General features: G+C 35.3%; 1 protein-coding gene across 1 annotated transcript in view; it reads right to left on the reverse strand.

Annotated features, from left to right (window-relative positions):
- Positions 1-4,615: 4,615 nt before the first annotated feature.
- Positions 4,616-14,875, reverse strand: part of TRPM7 (transient receptor potential cation channel subfamily M member 7) — a 133,029-nt gene continuing 122,769 nt past the window's right edge. Inside the window, exons 38-40 of the mRNA XM_045823803.1 lie at positions 13,039-13,090; positions 12,830-12,936; positions 4,616-6,094 (exon numbers count right to left, since the gene is read on the reverse strand). Of these exons, the coding sequence (XP_045679759.1) occupies positions 5,964-6,094; positions 12,830-12,936; positions 13,039-13,090 (290 nt within the window). The 3' untranslated portion in view covers positions 4,616-5,963. The remainder of the gene's footprint in view (positions 6,095-12,829; positions 12,937-13,038; positions 13,091-14,875) is intronic.

Here is a 14,875-nt window from a genome sequence, read left to right on the forward strand (position 1 = left end):
GCTCAGTGGAGGTTCTGCAAGTCTTGAATCCTATCACCCTGTTCCTTTTGTCAGTGAAGTTCTCCCAAGTCTTTTAGTTTGACGCTGGTAGGTAAAAATACAATTCATGTATTTATCTTGTGTCTAGAGGCCTTTCTAAACTGCTAATTTTTATATACGTTTTCTTCCTACACACTTGTCATCTACAAAAAAAATCACTTTTTTTCTCGCCAATTCTTGTGACTTTAATTTCTACCCTTTTGAACTAGCACCTCCAGAAAAATACTGAATAGAAGTGGGGATGGTTAGTATCCCCATAACTATCTGGACTAAAAGGAAAAGTTTGCCTAAGTTACCGTTAACTATGCTGTTTGCTAAGGACATAGTTTGTGACTTGTAATCAAGAATGAAGATTGAATGTGATCAGGTTTTTCTCTCCTGAGATAATCATTAAATTTTTTTTTCTTCACTGTTATTATGCTCAGTTGTTGATGATGGCTGTATACAAGGCTTGTCTGGAAAGAGTCCAGACATTAATATAATGAGAATGGTTTGTACAACAATGATGTAACCTGGCAGTCAAGGAGAGTGCGCTAGAATGCACACGTGTGAACAATGATGGCTTCACTGTATTAGACAGTGAGGGTGGTAGACACCATTGAGTGAGCATGTGTGCTGTGGCCATTGCATTAAAAATGACTGAATACAGCAATAAATCTGCCTAATTTTGTGTTAAGCTTGAAATCCCTCCATAGAAACTATTCAGATGATTCAGGAGGCCGAAGCTATGGGTAAACTGGTAATTGGTAGCTTCATCACAACAACACAATTGCTCATGCATCACATCTTCTGTAGAGTTTGTGAAACATCCAATCACCCAGGTGACTCAGTCCCCTACATGCCAGATTTGGTGCCTTGAACCTTCTGGCTTTTCCCAAAACTAAAATCACCTTTGAAAGGGAAGAGATTTCAGACCATTGATGAGATTCAGGAAAGTGACAACAGGGCAGCTAATGGTGACTGGGAGAACTGTGTGAGGTCCCAAGATGACTACTTTGAAGGGGACTGAAGTGTCATTGTCCTATGTACGATGTTTCCTGTGTATCTTCTTCAGTAAATGTCTTTTTCCTTTTACGCAGCTGGATACCTTCTGGACAGACCTTTGTATTAAACCAGTTTTCAGTTCCTCGGAAAAACCCATCTTGTGTATGATGTAGATTTTCAAGAACTGCTGGATTTTATGTTAATCTTTTGTTTCATATGTACGGTCATGAGTCAGATGGCCTATGTATTAGTGTTCTGAACTGTGTAACAAACTACCACACATAGTGGTCTGAAACAACACATTTATTACCTCATAGTTTTTGTAGGTCAGAGTCCAGGCACAGGGCTTAGCTAGGATCACATACTGCATTTAGTTGTCCTTCCTCTTTAGGGTCCTTCAACATGGAACAGTTCTATGTATCTCCTTGACTTTTGAGAACGTGACACATTTAAAGATTCCTGGCTAGTTATCTCGAAGAATATATAGAACGACCACTAGTAGTTGGGTGCTACTGCCTTAATTCATGCTAAGCTACCAGCACTTTTATCCATCATGATTTTGCCCCATTAGTAAGCCTTGGGCCACATTAAAAGTGTCCTGTGGAACTTCAGGGTCTATGGTCTACTTTGAAAACGAGTGACCTAATTAATAAACCTAGACAACTATCAAAAAGACAAGCAGGCCTGTTTCTTTTTACTATTCTCACCTGAAGACATACTTTGAGGGGGCGGGGGAGAAAGAGAGAATGAATCTACCTGCTGCCTCCCATACATACATGCCTAGACCTGGGATCAAACCTGCAACCTTTTGGTTATAGGACAACACTCCAACCGAGCCACACCGGCCAGGGCCAGATCGATTTCTTACTGGAAGCGTACATCACCACCGAGGCATTCTTATCAAAATATAATCTTAAATCTGACCATATACACCTAATAACTAGCTTATGGTGTATATAGGGAACAAACATAAAATGACACCTAATAGAAATATTAAGCAAAACACTGAATGTGGGAAACTTTTTAGAACAAATAAGTTGGTTCTTCAAAAAATAAATGGGGGAAAAGACAGCAAACTTGTATATCAAGAGAGACTTTAAAGACAAATCAAGCTATTGCAATGTATGATTTTATCTGGGTCCTGACTCAAGCAAAGTGTAAAAAAAATTTTTTGAGAATGTTTACATTATCTGACAGTATTAAGGAACTTAATGGTTTTAGGTGTAAAGATATTGCAGTTCCTGTATTTTGAAAACATACTAAGACATTAACAATTAAAATGAAAGAAAAGTTCCACAACAGGACTAAGTATCATTCACATGCCCTTTAACAACGGGTATGCATCATCAGGTGATTTCACCATTGTGGGAAGATCACGACACACACTTACACAAACCTAGATGGTACAGCCCACGACACACCTAGCCTGGATGGTAGACTTTTGCTCCTAGGCTATAAGCCTGTACACATCACTGTACAAAACACCATGAGATTAAATCAAACACAAGCCAAAATGATGCCATCAAGTGATGTGATAAACAAGATGTGAGGCTGCTGCCAGTGTACCATGGTACACTGTTTTATAGCAAACTTTTGCTTTAAAGGAGAAAGAGTACACTCTAATGATAGTACGGTAAACGCATACAGCAGCAAGAGCATTATTTACTGCCATCATCAAGAATTGTACACAACGGTATGTGCCATACTTTACGTGACTAGCGGTACAGGGTTGTTATGCAGCATCACCACAAACATGTGATTAGTGCATTTTGCTATTACGAAGCTGAGAGGAATTTTTCAGTTCCATTATCACCTCTGAGACCAACTTGGTGTATGCAATAGTCACTAACACACTGTTACGCAACACTAACTGTAAAGGAGAGCTAAATGTGGGGTGGGGCAGGGTATGAAAAAAAGTCTGTTTGGTTGGAGCTATTTACTGTAAGCTGGAGTAGGAAGCTTTTCTGAATAACCCCGTCTGCTCATGCTCACCAAGGTAAAATCATGAACCCTAGGGAGATACTTTCTGCTTTGAGGAATTTTGTTCTTTAAGATTTTAAAAATTTATTTACTCTTAGAGAGAGGGGAAGGGAGGGAGAAAGAGAGGGAGAGAAACATTGGTGTGCAAGAGAAACACTGATCAGGTGCCTCTCGTGTGCCCTCAACTGCGGACCCGGTGGCAACCCAGGCTTGTGCCCTGATGGGGAATTGATCAGACCACTGGTGACCTTTTGCTTTGCAGGAAGATGCCCAACCCACTGAAGCACGCCAGTCAGGGCTGCTTTTAACATTTTCTGAAGCACCTAGAAGGAAAACACATCCCAGAATCAGATCCTTAGCTGGGGATTTTTCTTTAAAAAGAGCTCACCGATTGTCTAACATAGGAAATATTCTGTGGTACCTCCTTCAGTGCATATTTATTGGAACACCTATATTCTATGTTACAAACTCCAGCAAGGCATTATGCAATACAAAAATAAATAAGACAGCTCTTAGTTGGTAACAATCTAGTTCTGAAACAGACACACGGCAGTTGAGGGGTTTCACCCCATACATAATTACTGAGCGCTTAACTAAGTGCTAGCTGTGCGGGTCTGAGGGTCTGGCTCCTCAGATACAGATGCCTTGTGTGAAACTCAGCTAGGAAAACCAACAGAACACTGTGGCAAATGAAGAAGTTCACGCAAATCCCTGCCCACAGGTGTACCTTTTCTAAAAGCAATCACTTCATCTCTCTTCTTAGTGATCAACAACTATTTATTGTGTATTCTTTGCCTTGTCTGCTTGAACGCACAAACTATATCACTGTGATCTATATTCCTCAAGAGAGTTTGTATTGTGGGAAAACATTTTTAAATCACATTTTTTTTAACAGCATGCTTATTGCAAACCACATACTATGCAAAGGGTCTGGCGCCACTGTAGGGAAGGACCCTCAGGGGCCTTTCCTCTGCAAAGTGTGTTGTCTAGTGTGGGACAAAGTCAGAAAGGACCTACGAAAGCAACACAGTTCAACTTAAAAGGTGGGAAATGAGGGCAATTTTTATATTTTTCCTTCCATTTAAAAATCTTTTTTGTATGATCTAAGTCAATATAGTGTGGAACTTAAGAGCACAAAGAAAAGCAAGCTGGCCTGGGTTTGAATCCTAGTCCTGCTACTTACTAATTGTAAAAATCTTAGGAAAGTTACTTTACATAAGCAAATGATTTTGTAACTGACAAGACAGGATAACAACACCTACTTCAGAGGACTGTTATGAGAATTAAATGGGTTGGTATATGTAAAGTATCTAGAGTAATGCCTGGAACATATTAAGTACTAAATAAATGTCTGCTACTATAATTATTCTGTAAAAGTAATCAACATAAAGTTAAACATCAATAGATAACTCACATCCCCAGTTTCTGACAAAACTAGAAGCAGATTAAAAACAACAGCAACACAGTAGGAAACCAAGATCATTTTGAACACTGTATAGGACGGGGCATCAAAAAGCACAGGTGTACAAATGGTTCATTCAAAATAAATTGACACTGAAAATAAATTAATACTCGGAAGATAATTTCTCAGAATGATTAAATTCACTAAACATTTGTAAACAAGAATAAATTTATTTAATTTCTTTTAAAGATTTAATGATATACAAAATGTATATAGTATAATATCTTTAACACATTCTTCTTTCTCCCCCCATCAATATTAAACACTATTTAAACAGCTTATCACTTCTTGCTTTATCTGTATCTATGAGATACACTACTGAATACAAATAAGATTTATACTGCTCCTTCCCAAATAAAAATTAAAATTAGTACCTAGGAGACAACAACAACAAAAAAATCAAAGCATAAAACTTTAGTCAGATGAAGAGTTTTTCTTGTTGTTGAATATTCAACAATATCTGGGGCAGATGAATTACATTTTATTGGCATCAAGTTGCATTGCAATCTCCCAACATGATAATCCAATCCAATTTCTTGAATAAAAATCACAAAATTCATGTCCAGATGTTCCTACACAATTTTAAATATATGCAAGAGTTCATGTTTACATTCTGATTTTATACACTGTCAATATAATCTTCAGAGAAGTATGTAACTTCCAGGTTGTCACTACAGGCATAGACTGAAAAAAGGACTTCAACTTCTCTCTCATGGTAACTTCTCTTCAACAATGAGTTAAGTTTCTCCTTTGACATATTTACGTTATATAAGTCAACATGGCTTTCTTCTACTTGACAATGACTTGATAAAACAATGTTTTTTTTTAAAAAAACCCACTAATACTTTTGCACAATTTGGGCTCTATTTAACAAAAAACTGGCTGATCTTTAAATATGGTGCCTAACACCCTGATTCATTAAGTCCCTTTTAGGAAATGTTTTTCAGCTCAGACTTCTTATATTCCTGTGGATCTAGAATTATAACAAGTCATCACCTTTCCATGGCCACCAAGCACCTAGCTGGGAACCAGTGACATCATCACTGGACACACTGAGGAAGATGTCTGACTGCCATTTAACCCAAAGATCGGCTGATTGCTTCGTTCCGCTAGCTGAGCGGCAGTACAGCAGCTGCCGAAGCACCTGCAACTGACACCATACTTTGATTAGTGGGACTGTACCACATAAGAGAGTTACCACCCTCATCAGAACAAAGTCAAATGAGGTCCTCTGCTAAAAAGAGCCCTTTAAAAGTTACAAATACTAATTTTTCTTTACCTTTAAAATTTAACAGCTGCTAGCTGTATACTATAGGGAGTTCCTGACTGACTAGTTTAATTGTAAAAAAAAAAAAAAATGAAAAATTGACCTTTTAACTGTTCCAGAGCTAGCACGTACAATTTGCACACACTTTTCTGTATTATCAAACAATTTCCTCCTGAATGAAAAGTGACACAGTAACATTGTTGTGAGGTGTAGACAAAACCAATGATTTGGTTATAACATCAGACGAATAGAATTAGTGGATTCTGATTCTTTGGTGGCACTTCCAGGCTGAAGAGTCAAATCTGAAGGCTCATCCTGAGGAAATATAATTTTATCTGGTGTATAGTCATTCCTCTTCAGGTCTGTATTGACCACCCCAACAAAAAAAGAAAAAAAGTCAGTATTTCTTAGAAATGGAAAATTAAGAACATTTGTACCTCAATTTTCCTCCAAACATGCCAGAGCTATATTTCATACCAGGTTGTTATAGAGTCAAAAGTCACAAAATTTACACACATAAAAATGAAATCATTAATTCATCAAACAATTATTATACTTTGGCCATGAGTCAATAAGTTATCTAAGTGTGGAAACAGCAATGAACAAGGCAGACAAGGTCCCTGATCTCATCGAGTTTATATTCTAGTGGGTAACGAAAAACAAACAGAAAAATGACAGATTATTAATAACAGGTACTTTAAAGAAAACAGTGTGATGAGGGCCAGATGAGAGATAATAGCAAGTGATTCTCTTAGATAGGGTTGGGCAGAAAAGCCATAGAAGGTAACGTGTAAGTAAAGACCTGAACATTGAGAAGTGACTGTCGAAGCTCTAGGAGTGTTCTGGGCAGTGGGGTGGGGGCGGGGCGGTGAACTGTAGACTGTGAGAAGGAAATGGACTTGGTGTGTTCAAAGAAAGCCAAGAAAACAGCGTGGTGAATGCAGTGAATGAGGGGAAGACTAATACAAAGTGAGGCCAACCAGTAGTTAATGGCCAAGGGTTATAAAACTATAGTCTGGACCACATCAGGCTGGCTGTTTTTGTAAACAGTTTTATTAAAATGAAGCCATGATCATTTGTTTATAGACTGTCTACAGCTATTTCAGCACAATGGTAGAGCTAAGTAGGTGAGACACAGGTCATATGACCCACAAAGCCTAAAATATTTGCTACCTAGGCCTTTTACAGAAACGTTTCCTGATCCTTGATTTATGGGATGCAATGGCTATGGTAAGGAGTACAGATTACAATACAGATCAATTGTATGGTATAAAGCAGTCTTAAGGGGGAAGCATAATTAGATCTGTTTTAAATAACTATTATGATGGTTACGTAAAATTTTGTTACGGGGCAATTGGCAAAAATCCAGGAAACCAAATGGTGGCAATTAAGGATGAGAAATAGAGAATTTCTATGGAGATTTCAGAATTAGAGTTGACAGAATTTGACAGATTGGCTATGAAAGGTAAGAAAAAAAGGGAATCGGCTAGCTTTTAGGTTTTGAGCCTAAGCAATTGAGTAAACATTAATGAATGGAGAAGTTGAGCTTTGTGAGTAAGGGTGGGAAATAAAAGTCAAAAGTTCTGGAATGAACATATTACTTGTAAAGATGCTTTAGGACATCCAAGCAGAAATGTAGGAAACAAGGCAGGAACAGGAGCTCAAGAAAGAAGTTAAGGCTTCAGTAAAATTGACACTGTCAGTACGCAGACTGCATTTATAGCTTTGGCACAGGATGAAATCACTTAGGGAGTTACAAGCATATAATACAGTAGTTGCAGAACTGGAAAACTGAACACAGTAATATCAAATTTATAATTTAAACTAAACATAGTCATGCACATACCCTTATACTTTTATCTCCATATAAAATGGAAATGACATTCAGAATGTGAACTGTTAATTTTGAGTGTAACAGCCTATATTCAATGATCCAAATACATATTTACCACTGCATGAATAATCTGTGATTAGTTTTTAAATAGACTATGCCGGTATGAACTTAGGGAATGTGAGCACCTTTGTAGCTATATTGTACACAAAGAACCATAGAGAAAAACACAATCACAATGCAAGCCCTGATAATGTTGTTAACTAACAATGAAACCATGGGCAAGTCAGAGTCTCAAGTTCCTGGGGAACAATATCAAAGGCCTGACATTCTTACAATGGGAGCCTGAAAAGACATGAAAAGAGACTGATGAACAACTATTTGAAGAACTAATAGCTATAAACTCCCCAAATTTAATAAAGGTCCTAAGTATGCAAATTTAAGAAGCTAAATAAACATAAAACAGAATAAGCTTACAGAAAGCTGCAACTAGATATATCAGAATCAAACTGATGAAAACCAAAGATAAAGAACTAATCTTGAAAGGAGTTAGATTATAATGACACCTCACATATAAGGAAAGAACAATTCCAATGACTGTGGAGTATTCATCAAAAATAAGAGGCCGAGAAGACAGCAGAACATATTTTAAATGTTTAAAAAGAAAGTGTCAACCTAAAATTCTAGATCCAGTGAAAATATCCTATAGGAATGAGGGCAAAAATAACACATTCTTAGGTAAGAAAAGTGAGAGCAACCAGTAAAAAACTAATGTAAAAATAAAATAGAATACAAAAAGAGGAAGATCCCTGCCCTCACAAAAAGCAAACCAGAGATATCAACAAGAAAAAAAATAATAAAACAGCAGTTCTAAATCTAACCACATCAACAATTATATTAAATATAAAGGGTCGAAGATACCACTTAAAAAATGGAAACTGTTGCCCTGGCTGGCGTAGCTCAGTGGATTGAGCGTGGGCTGCGAACCAAAGTGTCGCAGGTTTGATTCCCAGTCAGGGCACATGCCTGGGTTGCAGGCCATTGCCCCCAGCAACCACACATTAATGTTTCTCTCTTTCTCTCTATCTCCCTCCCTTCCCTCTCTAAAAATAAATAAATGAAATCTTTTAAAAAATGAAATTTTTTTTAAAAATGGAAACTGTCACGTTTGAAATAACAAATTAAACATAGGATCCAACTATATGCTGTTTACAAGAAATCTACTTTAAATACAATTAATATTGGGTTTGGCCAGAAAGTTTGTTTAGTTTTTTCCATAAAATAAAAAACACATTTTTCATTTTTACCAGTAACTTTACTGATTTGGATATTTTGAGTATGTTGGCTATCTCCCACATGGCATAACAATGATTGCTGTTCTTAATTAATGTCTCGATTTGATTGGTATCAACTTCAACTGCTCTACCCAACCACGGAGCATTGTCCAGAGAGAAATCTCCAGCATGAATCTTCACAAACCACTTTTGACATGTTCAGTCAGTTACAGCTCCTTCTCCACACACTGCACATTATCTTTTTTTGTGTATTCACCTTTTTTGAAATAATAAAGCATAATATACCCAAAATGTTGCATATTTTCTTCTATCTTCAACATTAAAATGGCTATACAAAAGTTCACCAATTTTGATAAGCCTTTTTTAAAGGCATGCTGATATGACAGCTGTTACAATACAATCTAACAAAATTTTTTCAAATGAAGTTAAAGACAACTAAGTGCTACCAGAGCCATCTTACAGAAAAAACCCAACGAACTTTTTGATCAACCATATATATATACATATACATATACATATACATATACATGCATACATACATGTGTGCAAACCATATATATGTACATACATGCCAACCAAAAAAAAAAAATATATATATATATAAAAGAATGAGGAAAGATATCTGATGAAACCAGTAATTAAGACATAGCTAGAATAGTTATATTAACATCAGACACAGTAAACAAGAAAAATTACCATGGCATTATATAATGATAAAAAGAAGCAATTTACCAAGAAGACATAACTATAAATGCATATTCACCTAAGAACAAAACAGAACTGAAAATAGAACTGAATGGTAAAACAGATTAATCTACAACTATACTTAGAGACTTACTTTCTAAATAATCAATAGACCAACAGGACAGAAAATGGGCAGGAATATAAAAAACCTGAACACTATCAAAAGACTTTCCTCAATTAACTTATAGATACACCACCCAACAACAGAATATTCTCTTCAAGTGTATATGCAATATTCATCAGAGAAACTATATATGGTTAACATTTTTTAAAAATTGAAATCATATAAAGTATGTTCCCTTATCATAATGAAATTAAACAACAAATCAGTTACAGAAAGATAAATGGAAAATTTATAAATATTTGAGAACTAAAAAAGATACTTTTAAGTAATCCATGGATCAAAGAGGAAATTGCAGGAGAAATAAGAAATATGTTAAATAAAACATACCAAAATTAATGGGATGCAGCTAACACAATGCTTAGAGGAAAATTTATAGAACTAAATGTTTTGTTAGAAAAGATCTCAAATCAATAATCAAGCCAATCCAATTCAAACCAATAATAAACCTTAACAAACTAGAGAACAACAAAGTAAATACAGAGCAAGCAGAAAGATGGAAATAATAAAGAGAATAAATTAGTGAAACCGAAAACAGGAAATATGATTAAAATAATAAAAACAAAAGCTGGTGCTTTGAAATATCAATAAAATTGATATACCTTGGCCAGATTGATCAAGAAACAAAAGCATTACCATAATGAAAGAGAAAATTTACCACAGATCCCACAGACATAAAAAAAATATAAACAACTCTATGCCCATAAATCTGACAATTTAAATTAAATGAACCAATTCCTGGAAAGACACAAACTACTGAAACTCAATCAAAAAGGAACTGCTATCTTTAATAGTCCTACCTTTATGGGAGGAAAAAAAAAACCCTCTTAATTAAAAACCACCTGACAAAGAAAACTTCAGATTGAGATGGTTTTACTAGACAATTCTACTAAACACTTTAAGTGGAATATTAATTCTATACAATCTATTCCCCAAAACAGAAGAGGTGTGAATACTTCCAACTTAAGGTCAGTATTATCCTGATAGCAAAACAAGACAAAGACAGTACAAGAAAAAATAAGTCATAGATCATCTTCATGAACAGAGACACAAAAATCCTCAAGAAAATATCAGCAAACTGAATCCAGCAATATATAAAGACGATAATATACCATGACAAAGTGGAGTGTGTCCTGCAAATGTAAGAGTGGTTCAACATTTCAACTATCAATCCCTATAATTCTAACCAATTAAAGAAGAAAAACCACATGGTCTTGTAAACAGATGGAGAAAAAAATCTGACAAAATTCAATATCCATTCGGCATAAGCATTTCAAGAAACTAGGAAGAAGTGATACGTTCTCAACCTAATAAAGTGCATCTGCAAAATTCTTACATCTAACATCCTCTTAATAGTGAAAGAATAAATGCTTTCCCTTATGATCAAGAACAAAAAGTGAGGTGTCTACTCTCACTATTCCTAGTCAACATTGTACTGGAATTCCTTGCCAATCCAGGTCAGGAAAAGAAATGAAAGGCATACTGGCTGGAAAGGAAGTAATAAAACTGTGTCGACTGTCTACACAGAAATTTCCAAAAAGTTTACCAAAACCCCCACAAAATAAAACAAAAACAAAAACACCCCTTCCTAAAAAGAACTGAATGACTCTGGAAGTAAGGGAGTTAGTTCAGCAAGGTTGCAGGATACAAGGCCCATATACAAAAAAGGGGATAGTATTTCTATATACTAATAACAACAAGAACAATTAAAGTTGCAAATAGTACCGTTTACATGTTCATTATATGCCTTGCACTGTTCTAGGTGTGCCACAAACACCAACTCATTTAATCCTCAAAAAAACCCCAAACAAATAAACGAACAAAACAAAACCCAGTCCCTATGACATATGTATTCTGTGGAGCCATGCAGTCTGGTTCCTAAATCCAAGCCCTTAACATCATTGGTTATAATAAAAGGGACTTTTTAAAATACAGCCCAGTGGTGAGTCCCAGGCACCTGTAATTTTTAAAAAGGTCGACAGGAAATTCTGATGCACACCAAAGGGTGAGAACCACTGGTTTATGCTATAACTAACAATTCAATAATAACATAATTCTTCAAATATTGGGTTGGCCCCAAAGTTTTTTTTTCTCCATACGATGGTTCTAGTGGCCCTTGTCTTTAATTTCATTCGAAATGATTTTTAGACTGTGTTGTAACAGCTGTCATATCAGTGTGCATTTAAAAGAAACTTATCAAAATTGGTGAATTTTTGGGTAGTCATTTTAATATTGAAAATGGAACAAAAAATGCCACATTTTCAGCATACTATACTTTATTATTTCAAAAAAGGTAAAAACAAAGAAAAGAAGATATGTGCAACATATGGAGAAGGAGCTGTGACTGATCAAATGTGTCCAAAGTGATGTGCAGTTTTGTGCTGGAGATTTATCACTGGATGATGATGCTCATGGTCAGGTAGACCAGTTGAAGTTGATAGCGCTCAAACTGAGACATTAACTGAGAATAATCAGCATTATACCATGCAAAAGATGTAAAACAAACTGAAAATATACAAATCAGTAAAGTTATTGGTGAAAATACAAAATGTGTCTTTTATTTTATAGACATAAACACATGAACTTTTTGGCCAACTCAATATGAAGATGAAGTTTACTATCATGACAGAATATATCTGTAGTTCCTATCCCTGCTTTTCCCAACTCCTGGGAAGCTAATTTGAAAGTCTATTCATCTTTCAGTTTTAGGCAAAGCTGTCAATTTCCCCAGGTAGCATTCCCTAATCTCTAAGTTTGTGTTAAGTGTTCTGTTTACCTGTTCTACTTTTTCTGTTTGGCATTTATGACAGTCCTGTAATTCCCTGTTAATCTTAATCAGTTTTCAAGATTTGACTAAATTCCACTGACGGCAAGAACAATGTCTGTCTAGTTCCCTACTGTATTTTTAACATCTAGCACAATTCCTGGCATCTAACAGACACATAATAGATATATGAAATGAATGAACTTTAGGTGTTTTTATAAATAATGAAAGAAAGCACAGATTTATAACCAATTATGCATTTGTGTCTCTGGCCTTACAAAGCACTGTTGTAACCAACTTTGCTAACAATTTATACATCATATTGATTAAGTAAATGTTTACCTGGAAGTTTAAGCTTTCTACAGCAAGAATTACAGTGATGTTTTGCTCTGAAGTTTTTTATTGCATCTTCTCCCAGATTTGCTGGGCCAAAAACCATATCAGAGGATCTATGGCAATAGTAGTTTAAATTAAAAAAAAAGTTAGTTTGTGCAAATAGAAATGTATAACTTGAAATTATGAAATTGTTCAAATAAAATTATTAAAATTACCTCTTTTCTTCTGCTTTTATCACAGATGGGTCAGTCAAATTTTCTCCAACGCCTTTATTCATATATGTAAAAAAGATAATTTATATTATGATCGATAATAAACATTGATGTTTGTATAATAAAGTCATGAGATTTTATAGCATCATCATTTATGTTAAATTATTCAAAAAGTATCATTTTTGTCTCTTGATATTCCTTAAGTTGACTATGACTTCAACACTGCACCAGGAACACAGCTCCTGAGATGTGACTCAGAGTTAAACGTCAGAGTTGGCAGGTATGAATGCAAGCTTCTGATGGCCTCAGCATCTGATGCAATAGGGTCAAGGCTGCAAGCAAGTATCTGCTTATGTAAAAGGTCTACACAATCTGCCATTGTTTCACCTCAGCAAAGAACTAGGTTCATAAAGGCATAATCTATAGGCCATTTTAAAATCTAAAGTGTTCAGGGTTTTAAAAAATTACATACTAATGTATAGGGTAAGGCAAAAGTAGGTTTACAGTTTATATGAAAAATACCATAATTAATAAATAATAACACAAGAACAAACTTTGTTTCACATACTCACAACTGTAAAACTACTTTTGTCCCACCCTGTATGAATACATCTTCTTTAAAAAGATAACATAAAGAATAAGATTGTGGCCCTGGCCAGGTGGCTCAGTTTGTTGGAGCATCATCCCACACACCAAAAGGTGCAGGCTCAATTCCTGGTCAGGGCACATACCTAGGTTGCAGGTTTGAACCCCAGTTGGGGTGCATACAAGAGGCAACCAATTAATGTTTCTCTTACATCAATGTTACTTTCTCCCCCCCCCCAGTTCTCTCTCTAAAAATAAATGAACATATCTTTGGGGTGAAGATTGGAAACAAAAAAGGAAAAAATTGTGAACAACTTCCTTTACCTCCAGCCCTCCCCAGAGGTGTTTTAAGTGTGGTTTAAGTCTCTCTCACCTCTTCACTCATAAAAGTAAATAAAGAACACCAACTGACATGGATAATCACAAATATTTAACCCATCAGAATGAAATTTAATAAAATGGTTATAATTTCACAATTAAATAAAAGCCAGAATTAGAACATGATACTACTTTGTATTCATCCGATTGGTAAAAATTAAGAATATTCAGTACTGGAGAGATAGGGGGGAAATGGGCACTTACACAGTGCTGAATATGAATTCCTACAACCTTTTGGAAAAGTAACCTGGCAGTACCTATTAAAATTGCACTTATCTCTTTTTGTTAGGACAATTTAAGAATTTACTTTATGAAAATAAAAGTAGTAGTACACAAGTATGCTTGTCACTGTGCTATTTGTAAATGCCCCCAAACCCCCACATCAAAAACAAAACAAAACAACAAAAAAAGAGGGTGAATGCCTCTGAACAGAGGATATAAATCATGCGACCACTCCATACTAAAGACTCTCATGCAGCTTTTGTTACTAAAAGGAGTAACTCCGATTTACCAGTAATGACCCAGAAGATGCCCATGACATATTGTTAAGTGGAAAATAACAAGTGAAATAAATTCACTCTGTCACACACATACACATATACACACCACACACTCCTAGCTGAAGAAAAATCATAACACAAAACAAAATGATTAAAAATAAGAAAAAGAAGCACCTCCATTGTGTATTTCATAAAGGTAAAAAAGCATTAAAGATTAGAACACTTTGTTTTTTATATTTTTCTACAATGTTTAACTTGTTTGTAGCAACCATCTAAAATATTTCTATGAAAAAAAATGGCTCCATAAATGTTGATTATGTAAAAAACAATACAACTACTTTGCTTACTAAAAATAACTGATGTCTTTTTAATTAATA

Source organism: Phyllostomus hastatus, unplaced genomic scaffold (assembly GCF_019186645.2).
Source record: "Phyllostomus hastatus isolate PE091 unplaced genomic scaffold, TTU_PhHast_1.1 phas_scaffold_501, whole genome shotgun sequence".
NCBI lineage: Eukaryota > Metazoa > Chordata > Mammalia > Chiroptera > Phyllostomidae > Phyllostomus > Phyllostomus hastatus.